Below are 20,339 nucleotides of genomic sequence, written 5' to 3'. Positions count from 1 at the left end.
CAAGGTAATAGCTTTAAACTGAAAGAGGGTAGATTTAGATTAGATGTAAGGAAGAAGTGCTTCATTGTGAGGGTGGTGAGACACTGGAACAGGTTGCCCAGAGAGGTTGTGGATGTCCCCTCCCTGGAAGTGTCCAAGGCCAGGTTGGATGGGGCTTTGAGCAACCTGGTCTAGTGGAAGGTGTCCCTGCCCATGGCAGGGGGGGGTGGAACTCAATGATCTTTAAGGTCCCTTCCAACCCAAACCATTCTATGATTAGCAGCGTAATATATAGGGTCCTACATGTGAGAGCATAGAGGGCTGGCTGTACCTCTAAGATGAGGTGTCCTGCCATACACGGAAGATTGGTCATGTTGGGCAAACAGAATCTCCCACTGCAGGGCTGCAACGGAGACCATGACCACAATCCCAGGAGGTCAGCAGGAGTAACTCCGTATACAGCACCTATGTGAAGACTGTACAAATACTGCACCCAGTCCTGATGTCAATCCTGAAAAAGCAGTGAAGGGACAGAGGAAAACAAGCAAATGACTGAGTCAAAGCTTGGGCAACATCCTACACTGAGAAATATAAGAAGCTTAATCTTCTGAATATATCTTAGCAGAGATGAAAAGGGGGCTTGATCCACCTGCAAATACCTGGATGGTGAAGAGACAAGCTAGCATAGAACAGGAGCAAATGGTTGAAAGCCGAAGTTAAAAAATACTTGTGATCCTATTCTGAGTTTATCTGACACTGAAAGTAATTATCATAAATTAGAAGTTCGGTGTACAATTCATACAGAAGGATTTGTTGCTTGTGCTTAGCAGGAAATCAGACGGATGACCATAATTGTCCTGGTTTTACCTTACAAATTATAAGGCTGTTCAAACCATTCATCTCTCATGGCCTGTCCCATCACAGGGGAAAGTGAGCACTGAACTGGGCACCATGCTGCTGATGGACAACCCTACAGCCACACACCAGCTTTGCTCATCTCTCCCCATCAGCCCTCCTCAGGATCGGTGCTGCTCTACTGAGGCAGAAATAGGCCAGAAATGACCTCCCAGGCTAGCGTGGGCACGCTGGGAGGGCAGTGGACCCAGCTTCCCAGAGCCACGACACCTCGAGGCTTTCTGATGGGCTTGTCCTGGCACATTTACACCGTATATACAAAGCACGGGTGAAGCAGTAGTTCCTACATGAACTGAATAGATATTTCTTTTCCATTTTCACGTATTTTTAACACTCTGCTGCTGTGATTTGTTATATCATCACTTAATTGCACTGACACTGTTAAGTGTTTGGTGGAGTGGGAGTTTTCATTAAAGATGCTAAACAACAACATGGCTGTGTGTGTGCATTCCTCTCTGCTGGATGCTTTTCAGCTTAAATGGTGGTAACCTTGCTTCTCACCCCTTTATTTTGCTACAGCCAGCATATCACCTCTGCTGCCACTGCCATGAAACTTCAATGAAAACAAAGGTTTCATGGCTGTCTTGCATCCGTACTGTCTCTGGTAATGCATCCCCTGGGGGCTGATCATAAACAAAGCCACCACATCCATTTTGTCAGTTATATGTCCATGAAGGTGGCATCACTGCTAAAGCCATTTCCTGTGTATAAAACAGCTTATGGACCCCCAAGTGTCAACTGGGATACTGCAGTCACTCTGTAATGTAGCCCTGACTTGCTACAAGGGGCTACAGGAAAATGAAGAGGCACTGCACTTTCCATCCCTTCCACCTTTCAGTCATTTTTCCTGAAGGCTAACAGGAGTGGTTTGAATTCTTCAGGACTGTGACATTCCTGCATTTCCATCCTTATACACTTTACAGTATTGATGGCGGCATGGAGTTATTGCAGAACAGAAACAGTAACTATAGCAAAGCTGAAATGACATAGGTTCAGTCTGTCACATGCAGAAGTACATAACATTTGAACAGAAAACTAAATGTGTCAGCTATATTGTCCAAAAAACCCCCAAGGGATTTTTCCTCCAAATGTACCTTGTTATGTGCCTGAGTATAAAAATCCTCCTACAAAGTTCCAAATATTATGCAAATAGAATATAAGTAATCAGAATTCAGTTGTAGCAAAAACCTTCCTCAACTCAAAACCTCCTAAAATGGCTGTCTACAAGATAGTGGGAGAAAAATGTCACATAGTCTTTTTGTAAGAGAGAGAGAGAGAAAGAGAAGAACAGATATTATTTTAAAGAATTTTAAATCTCTTAATTCAATACACTGAATGCTCTTTCTGTTTCCTCTGATAACTGACCATAGCCTTGAAGTTTGCAGAGACACTTTAATTTTTTCCTATCAAAAGCTCTATAAAACAAATTGTATGGGAATAATAAAATAAATCCTGAATGTTTTCATTTGAGATCTCAAGTCAATCTAATCTTCAGTGAATGCAACAATCCTCATGGAACTAAATTTCCTCTTCACTTTCATGTAAATACTCTACCACATTTTAACCACAATAAATATAAGCAAACACCTTTTTTGCACCCTTTCAAACTTTGAGATATCTCAAAAACCCATTTTTGGGTGGGGGAGCAATGATTTTCACTGTAGAAAATGCATTAAAACTTATTCATTGGCAAAAACAGCAACAGAAAATATTTTTGACTGAGAGATCACAGTCTGCAAATGCAAACTCTAATTATCTGTTAGTCATTGTATCTTCACCTGAAACATTACATTAGTACAAACTGTAGCTATTTGAATATAAAAAAATGAGACTCACCTCCCTTTTTTGTATACCTCATGTATTTCTTTTCCTTGTCGGTGGGCTCTGCATTCAGTTGATAAAACCCATCCCCACAACAGGAGGAAGATGCTAAAATGCATTTTATGGACAGTCAACATGTTACCTGAAGGTTCTGTATCCAGTAATAGTCCATACAAGAAGAAGAAAACCAGAATGTAGATCCTGTTCCTCTTTTTAAGACATTATCGGTCTGATCGTTATTGGAAGGATGTTTACTCATACAAAAAATCATCCTGCAGTATTTAATCTGGACAGTGGGGAAAGCAATTTCCACTAAACCTATAAATCCTTCTACGTCAGATGGCAGGGATTTTCTAGCAGTGTTGAATTCACGTATTCTCAGAGAACAATTATTTTTGTCCAAACAGGCTATTTTATTAATTGGTTTAAACTGAACCCTTTTCAAGTACATGTAGGATATGGCATATATATATATTTCTGCCTGATTAACCAAAGTGGTGCAGTTGGTCAGGCAGATGTCATTAGTCGTTTTTTAATCACCAAACTTATCTGTGTAGCAGTGATGTTTGTTACAGGCATTGCAATAGATTGAAAAGTGTTAATAAACATGTATCAGTTTCAGCAAAAACTCTTTTCCATTTAGCTTTGCAAAGAGTATTTTGATCCTGTGTGTTTTTCTACATTACTTTTATGTACAGTGATACTGTGACTGGAGTGGTTGGTGCTTTCAGGACTGGTGTCATGTACCTCACTGCTCTGCTGAGCGGGGTCTCTGGAAAGTATCCCAGTGTGTAGAGGAAGGAGGGGAGGACAGCATGGGGGAGATCGCTCTCCTCTCTGCACAGGGATGTTTGGAGGGATCCTGCCAAAGCAGAGCAGCAACTGCCAGACCTGCATGAGAGCTTGGGGGGCTGGTGTGCTGGGTGTCATATGGCTGACAAAATCCTCGTTGGTGCTAAAGAAAATAAAACAGCATGGGCAGAAATACGTGGTCGAGCCAGCCACATTGCCCATCTCTTTGGAGCTCACCCCCCCCTGCATAACCCACAGCTCCATGTTTACTCTCCTTTCTCTGCTGTGCCTCCCCCCAAGGCCTTACAGCTCTGGTCCCACTTGTGCCTTATCATGGGGACGTTGCCCTGTGCTCTGCAGACACCACCACCCTTGTCCCATCCCTTCGCTGTCAAGGCTCTTCTGCCTTTGCCTGTTACCCATGGATTTCTATTTTAGAGCATTTTGTCAAGTCACCCATCTCTTTTCATGAAAGCTCTTTCTAAAAACCCTGGGGAGCAGATCTCTGCCTGGTCTAAGCTGCCATGGCTTATTGACTTTAGTGAGCATTTACACTGCCTCGGGTACCACAGGAACAACACATCAAAAGCCATTGAAATTTCATTCCACCAACTGAGATTCAATTTAATGATTTTTCTGGGCTAAAACATTTCCTAAGCAAAGTCATGCAAGCTTCAAGAGATGGCCAATCAGTCACCAGCAGTTTGTTGCAATGGTTAATCGCTGTTGCTGTTCAAAGAAGTTGTACCCATCTTATCTTCGAAAATCGCCCGCATTCATTTTCCACTGATTCGCATATCCTTCTCAAGAAGAATAAAAAGTACCTTAATAACTGTTCTTTTCATCTGTGGTATTATTAGATATACTCTTCTCAGTCTTTGCAATAATCTATATAAAGTTTTATGAAGTCTTTCATCAAAGGAACTTTTTCTTCTCTTTGAAATACATTTTTGTTACTTCATACGCATTTTTAAGAAGCGCTAGTCCCTTGCTTATGCACCAGAGGAGCAATTGACAAGCAATGGATAACTATGAATTCACTTAGCTGCCTGGGAAAAGCTGGAGGTCCCTTGGTACACATGAGAGGAGGGAAACATTCATCCTCTCACGAATAGAGGGAATTCACTAAAAGAAGATATAGAGAAGGCCAAAAAAATGTGTTCAATTCCCCTTTTTTTGGATTGTTGTTCATAGAAAAGTTCAAAATGAGCAATTAGTAGAAAAATCCTGGAACAAATCATCAGACAACTTCTAAACTCCTGGAAGAAAGTGACTGGATGAGGGAGAGACATGGGCTCATAAAGAACAAACATGTTGAACGAACTTCACTTCTTTCCCTGACAGGCCAACAGGCTTCATAGCTTGGTGAGAAGCAGTAGATATAGACAAGCTTTCAAAACCATCTCACACAACATTCTCATAGACAAGACAGGGAAGCATGGTCTTGATGAAATATTTGTAGGACTGATGCAAAACTGCTTGCTTTAGCTTGGTTTAGCTTGCTGTACCTCCAGAGCAGCTCCCCGTGACTCACTACTAACACGCAAGAAAGTAGTAAGATTTGCAAATGATCTGCAAGGAAGCTGTGAACCGTCTGGGTGCATAACCCAAAGTGAAGGCTTGAAAGGGTAGAAAAGGCATGGTATATGTCTTCAGGTGTGTAAAAGTCACTTCAAAGAGAAAAATACTCTGTTCCAAGTGGCCATGACATACAGAGCAAAAAGTAATGGGCTGAGAGATTAGTAAGGGGAAAATGAGGTTAAATACTAGATTAGATACTACAAATATTTTCTACCAGTAAGGGCAGGGAAGCATTGCAGTAGATTACACGGGAAGAGTTTGCAATGGCCATCATTAGGAGTAAATAAGACAGGTATAGCTGATCTTATCTTAGGACCAACGATTAGTCTGTATTACTTCTTGGGGTCACTTCCAGCACTATTTCTGATTTTCCAGAGGAAAAATGGTGAAAAGTTGGCATATGAGAATTAGAACAAATGTGAAAAATTCAAACACCTAGGAAAAAGATAAAAAATGGCTATGAGCCTCACATATGAAAAATAAAAGAGAAAAAATTGAACAAATTATATTTTTAATTAGTCCTCAAATTTTGCTTAATCTTGAGCTTGAGTAGATGGAGAGTTAATTTTGCCTGCTTTCTCTGTGAGAACAACTAGAGATTAAAGGTGCAGCACTATTTTCATTTAGTAGATAGAAACCCTCTGGACACCAAACAAGAAAAGCATGAATGATTTGCAGTCAACAGTATTTTTCAACAAGTTCATCGGTTTTTAAAGTTTGCAGACTAGCTGTGAGCTGACTGCAGTCTCCTCAAATGACTTTATTATTTATCAGCTGATATATGTGGGGGGAGGGTCCTAGGGATTTGTGTCAAAATATTTTAAATTTGAATTATTATTTAGTTTTATTTGGTTTGACAACCCCTCAGCATGTTTTTCCTATTCACCCATCAAATGAGTGTTCACAAATACAAAATTAAACATACCCTCTGCTTTCCAGATTCCCAACTAGTAATAATGTAAGTACTAACCTTCCACCCACATCTGACAACATTCACCAGATGTCGGAGCAAATTTTGAAATGTCAGTTGAAAGCTACAATGCCGTTGACTTTCCTAACTTTCCCTTGACTTTTCTAACTTTAACACCAGTTCTACGGATAGGAGACAGCCATCCAAATGTGAATTGATTGTGACAAATCCCTTATAGACAGTCAGTAGCTCATCCAGGAACAGATCAAGAAGTGGGGATGGACTGTAGACATGAAGTCTACTGAGCAATGTTGAGTTTCACAGTAGGAAAGGCCAACTGTTTCCTTTTTAGGGTGAAGCCATCTTTCCTGGAATGCTTTTGTGCTTGAAGCTGGGTAGCAGGCTTATTTGGGTTAGAGTAGGAGCTGAATGCAAATAATAAACCATGAGAAAAAAAAAAAAAAATCTCAGACAGCTGAAACAAAGGTAAAAAAATTTAGAGTTCTTGCTCAAGCAGAAATGAATAAGGTTTGAATCCTTCATGTTGGAGGGTGGTCCCCAGCAGCTGTCCCCATGCACAGCGGCTTGGCCTCTCCCCAGGGATGTCACCCCCAACTCCTGCTCAGCTCAGGGCCCCGCTCAACACCTACCAGCTGGTGTTGCTTTCCCTGCTGCAGGGCTTTATCACTTCGGTCACTTTGTTCCTCAGAGGAGTTCAATGAGACCTTGGGCTTCTACTTAGTTACTGAGGCCATCTAAATGCAGATTTCCCAGGCTACTTGAGACACTAATCCTGTATTTCCTGATTTTCATTAACAAAGGATGATAAGAAATGTCACAAAAGTAAACATTGCATTCTGTTTGACCCAACCATATTATTATAATTTGCTAAATAAACAAGATTTGAGCCAACCAAAGATACAGTTTTCCCACTTGACCACAGAAAAGTCAACTATTTGCCCAATTCTACTTATAACCCATGTATCTCCAAAATGAGAACACAGTCAGAAGGAAAAACTGAGGCTTTTTTTTTTTTTTTTGCCTTTGTGTCAGCTGTGTACTGAGATGCTGAACTTGTCAGGAGCAGAAGTCCAGTCTGGAGAACAGTCACACAAGCTACCAGCCACCATAGGAAACCAGGAGTACTTTCAGTGCCCAAAAGGGCAAGGCACAATGCAGTGTAAGTGTCTGCCACAACGATAACTCCAGACAAATCATGAACCAGTCCTTCTGTTGTTTAATTAATTACCCAAAGCTTCAAATAGTGCAGTAATACACAGCATACACTGTGTAAACACCCCTGGAGCTATAATCAGACTGCAGCAGCCACCCATAACAGAGCCCATAGTGTTTACATTTTCTAACCTCTTCCTAATGGGTGTCTGCCTTTAACTAAAAGCTTTTAATGCAAACATGGGAATGTGACACCGTATGCCTGTTGTGATTTATGTTTGCAGGAGCTGGAAGAGCACAAGGATACCTGCGTAACTGATAGGATGCTGTTTGACTTCTGGAAAGTTATTTCCTCTGTGCAGCTATGTTTCTTTCAGAAACAGCATTCTGTGTCTCCAGGACGCACTGGTCAGAGTATAGTTTTTTACCTCTTTAGTGCCTTCAATCATGGGTGTTGTCAGACACTTTAAAAATGAGGCTTAATATGAAGTTAGTGGGGTTTCTGAATCCATTACTTGTGTCCCTTTTTAACAGGTGTGCTTCCATTCTTTGGGATGTTCACAGCAGATCCACACTTGCTCTGTGTAAGATGAAATATGTCAGCGGGATCCTTCATGTTTGCTGGATATAGGACCATCTTTGAGGAGGATATTAGTACAGATGATGAGTAGAATTTGAACAACCTGGGGATAAGTGACATATCCACTGAGTTTCACTACGGTGGTGTCAGTAGAGCTAGTGGCTATTCTCGGCGCTCGTAGCTCTGCTCTTTGCATGACTCGAAATCAAACTCTCCAGGAAGCTGAGCGGACGACAGAAGTGTGAATACATGTATTTACACTGAGATGATTAAAACTAAAGGACCCCACACAGTAAGGGAAAGAAGATAATATTTCCTCTGCAGTCACAAGAGGAAAATATACTCTTTTCCAATCTGTAACTCGATGTGCTGCATTTGGGAGAGCAGAGACCAGGAGCTGCTGTCACAACAGGGCAGGGGAAATGTCCAAACAGGAAGATTTTACTTTTCAGTGTTAAAAATCAGTGTATGAGTTGGCATAAGTGTGAACCAGGATGGGAATCCCGCCACTTTATACTGGCCAAGGATTTCACTGCAAACAGCTTTTGTGCTTTGTTATTGTATTTGTTTTTATGTCCCTGCTCCTCTCTGGTCTCTCTTGCACCCTTTGCTTGTAATATCACATCAGAGCAGGTTCACATGCTCTTCATGGCAAACCCTGGCACTTCTCCAGGTAGTGGCGAGGACGTTGGTGGACCTCAAGAAATGATAAACACTAATGAAAATTAGATTTCCATGCAACATGAATGGCAGGGAGGAGAGAAGTGCCAATGAACCCATGACCTCAAGCCTTCTTATCACAGAATAAAAATCAGATAGAGGCAAGGCACTGTACATGTGCCTCTAAGCCGCTATAAATCCCTAAATGGATTGTGCACTGTATGAAAGGCAAGGGAAATAGGCCAAGCCTGCACTGGGCAGAAACCTGAAAGGCTACAGCAAACAAAGTGCTTGAGTGAATTGCAGTGCTTCAGGACTAATGCATTCCACTGCTGTTTCTCACTGCTGAAATGAGTAACAACGCTACTACACTCTAACGAGGTGCATCTTTAATACCACTCTGGTTTCATTAGAGCTTTTTCCTCAGAGATGTCTTTGTCCACCGAATGTTTCTTTTTCTCTCCACGTGATGTGTCGTTGTGCCTGTGGAGACATATTTGAGTTCGCAAGTGTCTTTATGTGGTCTTACACTCTGTGTGAGAGATTATGTGCATTGCGTGCTGAGCTGTGTCCTTTTGTTTCAGCCCCTTCTGCAATTTCCCAGAGCTGCGTTAGCTGGATTAGGCGGCTTTGTGTGTACTCAGCCGTGGGGCACCTGACCTTTTTGCATGGACTTTCTGCTATTAAAACTGGAAAAAGAGACTTTAAAAAGTAAAAGAGAAATAAAAGATAAAAAGACACTTTTAGAAGGATACTTTACTGTTGGCAGGTTAAGAGGGCTGAATTACAGTATTGAAACGTGCATACTAGTGCCTAGTGCAGCCTGTTGGAAAGTATTTTTGTCTGCTATTAGTAGATATACTAGAGGAGGCAGACAGGGGATGCTACGGATGTTAAGGATTCCCCTGTCACTCCCCCATACGTCCTAATCTCCAGAGCACACAGTACACTCATTTACTGAGAGGGACTGCTCCCTTAAAGGGTGTGAGTTTAGCTCTGTTGGAAGATCCAGAACTAAAAGCATAAAAGTATGAAAGCATTCAGACTGGATTGAAATTATGCTCTGTACATCCTGGATAGGGACTAATTTCACTCTGACTACTAGATTCTGATCCTCAGTCCTCCTATCCAGCCCATGCCATTCCTCTTTCTTGTAATAAGTACATTTCTTACACATAGAACCCTAGCTAAAAAGGGTTTCCAGTTTCCTCTACTGCTCTTGCAGCCCATCTCCATCACCCACATGGGGAATTTCGTAGTAATATGCTAATGGCCCTTGCCTGTCAACCAAGAAATAATTCAAAATGCTTTTCAAAAGACAGCAACAAAATGCAAGAAAAAAGGGTCATGAGTCAGAAATTCTTATACACAAACACTGAGACTCCATTGGGGTCATCTCAAGGCAAAAGCTAACGCAGGTATGAATAATAGCTACAGAACTGTCAATAGCAATTCAGAGAAGGCAGAAGTCCTTAATAAGAGAGTTGTTCTGCCAATATTGAGAGGGGATTAAAGGAACAACTAGAGTAATTACAACCCTCAGCCTGACACTGATCACAGGCAAAATATTGGAATGGCTGATATGACACTCAATAAATAAAGAGTTAGAGGGTAATTTGATTAATGTCAATTAACATGGCTTTAAAGAAAAATAGATCTTTCCAAGCTAATCCTTTTTTGATTAATTTAAAATGTGTTTGCTGGAGGAAATGAAGCTATGCGATGTGCTTCTGTAAGGCATTTAATGTTGCAGCACATGGCATTTTGATTAAGGAACTGCAACAATACAGTATCAAGAGAAAATAAGGCAAATATTTTAAAACTGGATAAAACCCACGTATTGAATATGACTGTAAATGGCAAATCTTCATCAGGCAATGCAATTACCTCCCCAAAGAGACTGGTTCTTTATCTTGTTCTGTTCTTGTCAATAAGCAAAAATAAAACACGGACTGCTTCCTGAATAAGCCTGCAGTGGCACGAAGTAGATCAGAAAAACTGAAGGATCACTGACACGGAGTAAATGCAATATCGTAGGCAAAGGCCCAGAAACTACTATTGTCATTTGACTACAGCTTACAGCAAAACTATCCATCTAACAGTCAAGAATGTGGGTCATAATTTTAGGGTAAGGAGGAGAAATTCTGGACATCAATGGAGAATTTTCTTGGAAAACTAGCTGGACAGTACCTTACCAGACAAAAAAAGTGGCCAAAATTTGCTATCTTGTGTGTTTAAAAAGGGAATATTGTAAGATTATGAAGGTTATATTATCTCTTTACATGAATCTTGAAAGAGAGAGTTCTCCTCTATGCAGCAAGCTTTATTAAATCTTTTACAAGATCCAGTGGCTGGAAGACCACAGAAGAGAAATTTGAAATAGAAATAAATTATTTTTGGGGTTTTTTTGACATTAACAATGAAGTTTGTTTCTCTACAAGTGTATTTTTAAACTGAAGATAGTATGATTTTCTGAAGGATATGAGCTAGTTCCCAGACAGGGATAAATCTGGGGAAGTCCAATAGCCAGTGCCATAAGGAAGAGCTGATTAGATGAGCAAAGAGTCAATGAGCCAGGCTCAGAACTACCAATTATTGGCACCAGCTAACATGGCAAATTCTAACAGTGCTTTTGAAAGACAAATTTATTTGGCTCTTACAACCTTGGCTGAATGTGGCAGTCATAATTCACTTCAGAGGGCAGTATGTTGTAACAGTTAAGTTTTACATAATTATTGGTCAAAAAGAGGTTATTAAACAAGTAATAGATTATAACAATTTGTATTTTTAAAAATAAAGACAAACAAATCTCGCAATATTCTCCCTTGGTAGATGTACTCTGAGGTACACAGTGGTTTTCGGTAAGCTGCTTCTTGGAATCTCCCACTTCTGTGGGTGGACATCTGGTGGACCCACCAGCCAGCCACAAATGATCTGTCTGGCCATTGCTCACAGGACTCACACATTTCAAATATGGCTTCGGCATCACTTTTAACTTTTCCAGTCAAACATGAGGCATCCGTATAGCTTATCTTGGATTTATTCAGGGATGAGCACATGAACAGGACAGCTGAGAAAAGCATTTTCAAGCTACATAGTCTACTGGCAGCCTCTGGACTGTGTCCGAAGTACTCTGCACCTCCCAGCGTTTAAGGAGCCGGGGGGCTTGCCTGTCCAAATTCCTTATCTGCAGCATGGACAGCTACATCCAAGCCAGTCATCAGGGGCTACTGGGGAAGCGTTTCTAGGAAACAGCACATTTTATCAGGAGGTAGCTGTCTAAGTCAGTCAGGTGCATTGCCTTCCAGCTGAGGCTGTCTCGCTCTTGAGGACAGCAGCCCAGTGAAGCCGGCTGGCGTACAGAGAGCTGTGCCGTGGGACCCTCCTCATGGGCTTGAGAGAGTGTTTTTCTGAGTGTGCAGAGTCAATGGTGTGATTAATGTCAGCAAGTCCCACCTTTCTGTTCTTGTCTTGTTCTGATGGAGTCTCATATATTGAATGCCCATGGACAACCTGTCCCAATGCCTTCCTACATGTTTCCCCTCACCGAAGTCACTGTGACCTTTTGCTTTTGGCACAAAGAAATCCAGGAGATTTTATTTTCCTCTATGAATATGCTGCGGCATCTCCAGCTCTGTCAATTCTGACATTCCCCACTGTGTCTCCCTTTAGCCTGTTGCCAATAAGTGTAACACCACTGGTGTTCAATTGCTCTGTCCTCCAGATTTACATAGGTGAACTGGAGTTATTTTAGACCATTTTCTCAACCAATGAATTCCCTGTCAAAAATTCTTGCACTGGATACAGCTTGGGTTTGCAGTCTTTTTAAAAATTTTATTCTAACTGAAACAACTGCCTGCTTTATTGTCTCCCAGGATCTCAATTTAGCAAAACATTCATTTGCTCAGTTTGTCTTACTGCTCTTGTTAATGTCTTTATACAAATAGTGGGCTGAATCCACAGTGAACCACATTGTGTATCTCCACCAGCTTAGCTTCTGCCCCTTGTCTGGAGATACCATATGGTGTAATATGGGAAGACACAAGACTGTAATTAGTAGAATGTTAGTCTGATTGGAATATTTAACTGAAATAAAATACTAATAAGAGGTCTTGTTTTGCAGCAAGAGATTGCAAGTGTACAGGAATCAACAGATGAATAAGTAGCATAGAAATCACTACCGTTGGCAAATGAGCAAGCTTAGTATGTCTGTAGAGCTTCTTGAGTATTAGAGCATCCTGCTTGTCCTTCTGTGGAATGAGGGGGTCCCTCATGTGTCAGCACAGACCATTCTTGGAAGTGGCTCGTGTCACGGAGGGAAACAAAACCAAAAAAACCCACCCAAAGAAACCCACAAGTTGTTCTGCCAGTCTGACCCAAGGGAAAACTTCTTTTCAGATTACAGAACTGGTGATCAGGCTAATCCTGGACACACATAAAAAATGCATCAAGCAGACACATAAAAGCTTGTTCAGGACAAGTCTAAAAAGGACACCTCAGTGCCCAATGTCCTGCCTCCATCTGTCACCAATCACTGCTGCACTATCAATCAGAAGACAAAACCAAAGCCCCCCCCTGGCCTTTCTCTCACCCAAGTAAAATCTATGAAAAAGAGCAAGCATGGCAGTGTCCCAGCCTTTGAAGGTGATCGGCTCAATACTGAAGTATGTATCTTAAATCCATGTAATCTAAACAAATAACAACCATCAGCTTCCCTTACCATCAGCCTTCCTTGCAGCACCCTTCTAAAGAAACCAAGCAAATGGATGCCCAAAGCCTACAAACTCATCTCCATAAACTCATCAAGCCCCATCTTGTAATGCTTTAGCTTCTCTGACCTCACTTCTTGGTGGGTAATGCAGGCCCTCAACTTTACTGATAGATAGAAATCTTCTAGTTACCAGTTTTGCATTATTCAACTCTATTCATTTAAACCTGTATCAGTTTACCCTTTGAGATCAGTAATTCTCCTTGTCTGGTATTTATCCTTCCTGAAATGTCCACAGACAGCAATCATATGCCTTCACAGCCATGATTTTGCAAGGCTCAAGAAGAACAGCTCTTTAATATTCTCCTTGTAAGACAGCGTTTCTATTTCCCTAACCATCCTAGGAGTCTTTCCCTACACCTGCACCTGTTCACATGCATATTTCTTCAACATAGGTAACCAGAATTGTTCAAAATATTAAAAATGAGGTCTTACCAAATACTCTACACCTCGTGATAATATTGTCTGCCTTTACTAAAGAAGTCACCTGCTAGAGCACCATTAGCAATCTCTTTAGTCTCTAATTTTTCCAATGCCCTACTAGTAAGGGAGAGCAATTCACATCCCTGTTAAATGTAGGGATCCTCTGCCTGACCAACACAGACCTCTCTTCTCAGCCACTTACAACTGATGAGCCCATCAGCACTTAGGAGCAGTGTATCTGACAGCCCAAACTTTGTGCAGGTTCCCCAGGTACACAAGTTTCATCAGCACCAGCAGATCTTTACCTGATGTCACTCCCTGTTAGCAGAAGAGGATGGCTGCATAATGAAACTTATCTGGGCTCTCAGTGGACCTCAAAATGGTGCAAAGGGCAAGAAAGGTATGATGAAACACTGTGTGGCAAAGCCATAGGGCTGGATGGCAGCGTCTGGTTCCACTTATGGTGGGGTCTGTCTAGGTAAGGGTGATATGCACAGTGCTATCCATCCCTTATAGGTGCTCCATCAGGGTGGGCTTTCTGGTGTTGGGCAGCTTGCTCACAGTTAGGAGGTGCCCCTTTGGCCAGTTTAGCTTCTTCTGCTCCTCGTGTTGCCTCCATGGAGGCTGCTGAGATTTCTCAGGTATTCAGCAGAGCTACCAAGTCATGACTTTTAATCCTGTCATTTCCCAGACTGCATGGCCAGAAGCAGCTATTATCTGTCAAGTCTTAGCGGTGTCACAGATTTGTGTTTGGAACAGAGCTTTTATTAATTTCAGTCTTCATATAATTCACAATTTTTTATTGGTGTCATTTTGATGTTCCTTTTGCAGCACAAATTATCATTGATCTCTTGAGACTTTATTGAAGTATTCGACAGGCTCATTTCACATCAAAGTCATAAAGCAATGGGGCTCAGATGTGAGACCATCAGCCTTGGTATCTGGTTTCTTGCTATTCTAAGAAATTGTTTGGGAGCCAAACTTTTTAGTAACGTAACCACTGTCTAGAGCTGATGTATTTATCCCATGCCATGGATTTAATTCCTCCTTTGGTTTGCAAGAATATATGAATCTTTATACAAGCATGAACTGAGCCTTAAGAGGAAGTCCTGACGTTTGCATTTCTTTTCTGATGAGCATACAGTGAAGAGCAGGCTTGTTTTCCTGTATGATCTACAAAAAAAGTCTTGATGGTACTTTCTGCTCTTAAACCTGGGAGGTCCAACTTAGATCAGGCTTCTCAGGGCCCTGTACAGTTGAATTTTGGACACCTCCAAGGGTGAAGTTTTCACAGCCTCTCTGAGCAGCTTTTCCCTTGCACTTTGCTGCAGTTTGTGACTATTGCCACTTGCCTTTTGCCCAGCATCACTGACAATAGGTCTATGCCTCCCATAAAACACAAAAGCCTCCTGAACGTGCTGTCACCACTACTGGGCAAAGCAGTGCCTCCTGCGCTGACCTGGGAGCAGTGATTAAGCAGGGGACATCCAGCTCTGCAAGGTCAGAGAGGCCTTGACCTGCCTCGAGCAGAAGCTGCATAGGAAAAACAGAGTGCCAGATGTTGAAGAGGAAGGGGTCCAGCAGTGGGGTTGTAATGTGGTAGGTGAGCCACGTTACAGAAAAGGCCAGTCCTTTTTTTTTTTTTTTTTACCTTCCCCACGGGTTTTCATTATTGTTTTTTTTTTTCCCTTCCAAACCAGGTCAATGCCACTTATATGAATCTGTGCACACCCCTCTAAAGCAATGATGTGCGGAGGCCATTGAAAAGAGCCACTGAAGTGTATGAGCGAGCATGAGGTGCAGCACCAGGGGGACCGGAGCACAAAAGGTCCATCAGAAAGGTCTCAGCAGCTCACTGAGGGGGAACAGATAGACGAGGCAGCATTTATCTTACATAGTTCTATTTCCAGATAAAATAGAGAAAACTGGATGTACACCTGCTTACAAGCACACTAGCAGAGTGGTAGAGTTTAAAACATATTAGATATACACATAAAAGAGGAAAGCCCGACAAAGGCACAAACGTAATTAACACAGTTTTTGCTATGGCTGTTTTAAGTTCTCACATCATTGCTTTCTGCACATTTGTCCTCTTCCTGCATGTTTGTCCGCTTTACCCGCTCACAGCCAGCACCTTACCTTCCTAATTCAAGTTCTTGCTCTCATTTCAAGCCAAAGTATGCAGAAGTGAATGAGCCACAGCAGCAGCAGGACAACACAGCCCTGAGCAGGCGCCGGTCCCCCGGGACGTGTGTCCACATCGCTGTGCCACCAGTGCTGTTGTTTGTGTCCCACCTGGGACTGGCCTTGGGGACCTTTGGGGATGAGGTGGGATGGGAGTTGGGCCTTACACCCAGCACTGAAGTCTGTGGCTGCTCCTGTAATTGCAGCCAGGGGAACAGGATCATCTGCAATTTTTATTTCTATTGGGGTGCAGGGACATAGTTGATATGGAAAAGAAAGGGGGAATATTTGTTATTGTTCACTCTATTTTTCTTGTGCTTTTCCATCTGGAATACCAGCTCGGTACTTTTTCTTTGCCAGAATCTCAAGCTCTGCAACCGGCAGCTGCACCGGGAAGCGACGCCGACCCAGACTGGCGCTCTGCCTCTTGGAGTGCAATGCGGGCAGTGGTGCAGGCGGCAGGCAGTGGCATGGGAAGCAGTGGGGGCGGTGGTGCAGGCAGGTGGGCAGTGGTGGGGACGGTGGTGGAGGCAGTCATGCAGGCAGGCAAGCAGTGGTGCAGGCAGGCGGCGGTGCAGGCAGGCGGCAGAGCAGGCAGTATTGTAGGTGGGCAGTGGTATAAGCAGCCATGTGGGCAGCAGAGCAGGCAGGCAGCAGTGCAGGCAGCGTTGCGGGCAGGCAGGAAACAGTGCAGGTAGTCTGTGGGTGAGCAGGCAGCAGTGCAGGCAAGCGAGCAGGTAAGTGGGCAGCAGTGCAAGCAGTGGTGCAGGCAGAAGTGTGGGCAGTGGTGCAGGCAGGCAGGCAGGCAGCAGTGCAGGCAGGCAGCAGCAGTGCAGGCAGGCTCCCACCTGCTGGAGACAAGCAGCTCCACAGCTACTTTTCCCGGCTGCCTGGCAAGAGGGTTCCCAGCAGATGAGGACCTGGCAGGGATGGCCACGCTGTGCAGCCCCAGCATCATCGCCCGGGGGCCAGGGTGGGTCGGGGAGGAGGTGAAGGGGGTTTGGGGGGCAGCTCGGGGCTGGTTCTGGGTTGGTCACACTGAGCAAGCCGTGGCAGGAGTGGAAAGGAAAGGGGCAGTAAAAGCAATACAAAAAAATTCTTCCTAAGGGGAGGAATAATTTTTTCATGCAAAAAAACCCCCACGGCCGGGAGACTCTTCTTTAGTATACATGTGGCTTTTGAGGGTCTTGCTCGTGTACTTTGGTGTAGCAGGGGAGTTTACACCAGCATGAAAAAGAGACAATAAGCAGATGTGTATTTGTATCTGGAAGGAAATGAGACCTTCCTGGTACCCTCTGGGGAAGGGAGAGTGTTGGGGAGGTCCAGCACAGCCTATAAAACTGCCCAGCGTGGGGGAAGTGTGAAAAAATCCAGGTTGCTACAGTCCATAGCCCCCCTAATGCGTGGATAACTGGGGACTTCAGGGCGGGGGCTGGTTGGGCTGCTCCCGCAGGTGGTAAAACTCATCCAAAGATGAACAAAACCAAAATAAAATATACCTATCCTTTCTTCCCCATCCCTCTTCAAAAGACACCACTCTCTGATTATGGAAAGCTGCCTGGCATTAGTGGGTTTGTTTATGGCTTTGGTTTGAATGGCAGTTTCACTGAACTCTCAGGTACTTGAAAACAGTGTCTGATTTCTTAGGCCAAATCCTTTCCCCTCCCTCTCTGGCAAGAGTGAATTTGTTATCAGAGGCTTGATACTAATAGCATTTGAATGGTTTATCTTTAAAGGAAAATAATGTAATTATTTCAGCGAGAAATCCAGAGCAGAGCTAATAGAAGGGGAGACAGTAGTTGGAGAGGCTCTGGGCAAGGGCCCAAAAAGCAGACTGTGGGCAAGTAGTTACAAGTTTATGGCTTTGCAGCAGAGTGTGCTGATGTCAGCCCAGAAATAGTCCAGGAAAAGCAGAAATCTCTGGAAATTCAGCCCACGGTATGCAGGAACACGATGGCAGAGTTTTGTGCTGAATATATAAAGTATAACATGTCTGGGAAAACAACATGCCCTTGCTAAAAGAAAGAATATTCGAAGATCAGACTTAAGTTTTGATTTTATCAGGAAGAGAAAGTTGGTTTTCCATATTCAACAATGGAAATACAACATGATTACACTTGTCCATAAATTATAGACCTGCAGTCACTGTAGAAAATGGAACTGCGTGTTTTTTCCAAACATGGGCACTTTCAAAGTGTGACCAAGAGACTTGGGGTGTCTCATTGGGTTACTGAGCATACTCACCACTGCAAGTGAGTACTCTTTTATGGTGGTGATACTCTGCTTTTTCTGCGTATGGTGTCAGAGGAAGGACACATGTTTCTTTTTGGCCATTGCACTGAAGACTTCCCTGTGTAAGAGCAGCCTATGGGACAGACCTGCTTTCCCCTGCCTACAGTGGGCCTCAGGTAGGATCACTATATTTCTGGCAGAGAAAAAAAGGAGTGGTAGAGAAATATCTGGGAGCCCTGTGCAGAGCAGGGAGATGTGGAAGAACTGCCCCATGTGCCTGCGAGGCCCCAACACACACACATTATCATCAGAGGTCAATGCATGGTGTCCTATGCTACCACCCAGAGCTGAGGTCTGAGAAGACTGCATTTAAAAAAACAAAACAGAGAAAAAAAAAAAAAAACAAACCCAAAATCATCTTCCCCTCTCCATTAAAACATTTCTGCAAGCTTTTCAAACTTTTTCCTTTTGTTCACTTCCTTCATTTCCCTATCTTCTTTTAATAGTAAGACTGAGCAAGGAAATGAAATAAACCCAGAAAAACTACAAAGCAAACATTTCTAAAGCAGCACGTTTTGAGACAGAAAATGTTGGTGAACTTTTTTTTAAGACTTGATTCTTTTAAAACCCCAAAGCCCAAGAACATATTGGGATTTCTGCAAAATGTTGTCTGTTCTTTTTTGTCTTTCTCTAGTGCTGGAGCAAATAAAAAAATGGATGTTATTAATTTGTACATGCTTTTTGCACATGGCTTCTGCAGCAACTTGGAAGAGCTCATGTCTCCATTTGGCATTAAAGGTATTTTGCAATGTGCCAGAGCCAAAAAAGCCAATAACAATCTCCAGGCTGGCATCCCTTTAACAGTAACTTCTTTCATACCCCAAAGTATTAGAAAATATTCAGCATTTTTGAGAGATGATTAAGATGATCTAATGGGGCTGTTCCATCTTGGATGTCAATAATCAGAGATTTTCATCTCATTGCTCACTTTGTATTGGTGTCATAAAATTTTCTGTTGGTTATAAATGTGGCCTGTAATTTCCATTACAGCATATGCAGAGTTGCCCATGAGTAAAAAGAGGTTGGATTTTGCTTTGTACTGAGAAGCATAAAGCTGCTCATGGACTTTACTGGTAAAAAACAGTGTGTGAAGAAGACTCGGAGAGGGGTTGATGACTGTTTTCTCTGCTCACATCAGTACCCAGCCCCCATTGCTTGCATGGCAGCCTGCTGGGAAGCCTTGTTTGCACACCCGGGTACCATGGGCTGACAGCCCTTTGGTGGTCAGGGACTTCTGGAGATGTCTTCCCTGAGCAGCATTAGCCTGAGCAGCCCCATGGTGTTTCTTTTTATCTCTCTCATGTGCCACAGTGGCTAGTTTAAGCCACGGAGGGTTTGGGGGTGCTGCTGGCCAGGCCGTTGTATTGGCAGTGTGATCCCGCAGCGGTGGAGCCCCTGCCCTCCCATCCCCGGGATGCAGGGAGAGGGGAAGCCCTTAGGGGCAACAACATGCTCCCAGACACAAGCACAGGGCTCTTCCAGGTCCCCTTAACACAAATGTATGTAAATGGCAAAAACTCTAAGGAATCACTTAAATAGAAATTTGCAGAGTTCAACCTCACTCACGCAGCCTATGTACCTCTCTCCAGCTGCAGCGATTAGTTGCTAAGTTAATCACCTGCTGCATCTCTTTTGAAGTCTCTGCATATGACAGTATCTCCGCCACCAGTCTTTTTCCCTGTTTGAAGTCCTTTGCCTGCACAGAGCTTACTTTGTTCTCACATTTCTTACAGATTTAATCTGCTTTGCACAGCTTGGCATCACTGTGCAAAAGCAAGGTGAAACAGAAAGGAGATGAAAGAAAACCCCAACATCTGAGAGATCCCATTTTAGCTGCTGAGGACCCACACTGCTCAGGAGATGCGAATCTCATTTGTCTTCTCCTATTCACATGTCACAGCTTGTGGGGCTTCTCCTACTTTATGTACATTTACTTTGTGTAAGTCAATATACTGTAAAATATAAAAAGCACAGGTAAAATGGAATAATTGTTGCTTTAAGCCATAACTGTAAAATTCCTTCCAAATCTTTCCTGTGAGATCATCAGTATATCAGTAGGAAGATTCCTATCAGATCAGGAGTAAGATTAAATACAGTAGAAAAACTGTCCTCACGAGTACAAATCACTTTCCTGTATGTGAATCAGTTTTATTATATCCATATCCTTATATCACAGGATAACCATAGCGATTTTTTCTTTTTCAGTGGTAGAGTAATCATTGACATTATTTATTGATGTTCCAGTGGATTTGGCTTTCTGG

General features: G+C 42.9%; 1 protein-coding gene across 2 annotated transcripts in view; it reads right to left on the bottom strand.

Annotated features, from left to right (window-relative positions):
• GABRR1 (gamma-aminobutyric acid (GABA) A receptor, rho 1) overlaps nt 1-2,852 on the bottom strand; it is a 29,645-nt gene extending 26,793 nt beyond the window's left edge. For both annotated transcript variants that reach the window (XM_010565697.1, XM_010565698.1), the window contains exon 1: nt 2,731-2,852. In XM_010565697.1, the coding sequence (XP_010563999.1) occupies nt 2,731-2,852 (122 nt within the window). The remainder of the gene's footprint in view (nt 1-2,730) is intronic.
• Nucleotides 2,853-20,339: the final 17,487 nt, after the last annotated feature.

This window comes from Haliaeetus leucocephalus, unplaced genomic scaffold (assembly GCF_000737465.1).
Source record: "Haliaeetus leucocephalus isolate CR32 unplaced genomic scaffold, Haliaeetus_leucocephalus-4.0 Scaffold195, whole genome shotgun sequence".
Classification (NCBI taxonomy): domain Eukaryota; kingdom Metazoa; phylum Chordata; class Aves; order Accipitriformes; family Accipitridae; genus Haliaeetus; species Haliaeetus leucocephalus.
The sequence above is the reverse complement of the archived record's forward strand: the minus strand, read 5'-3'. Positions and strand labels throughout refer to the sequence as shown.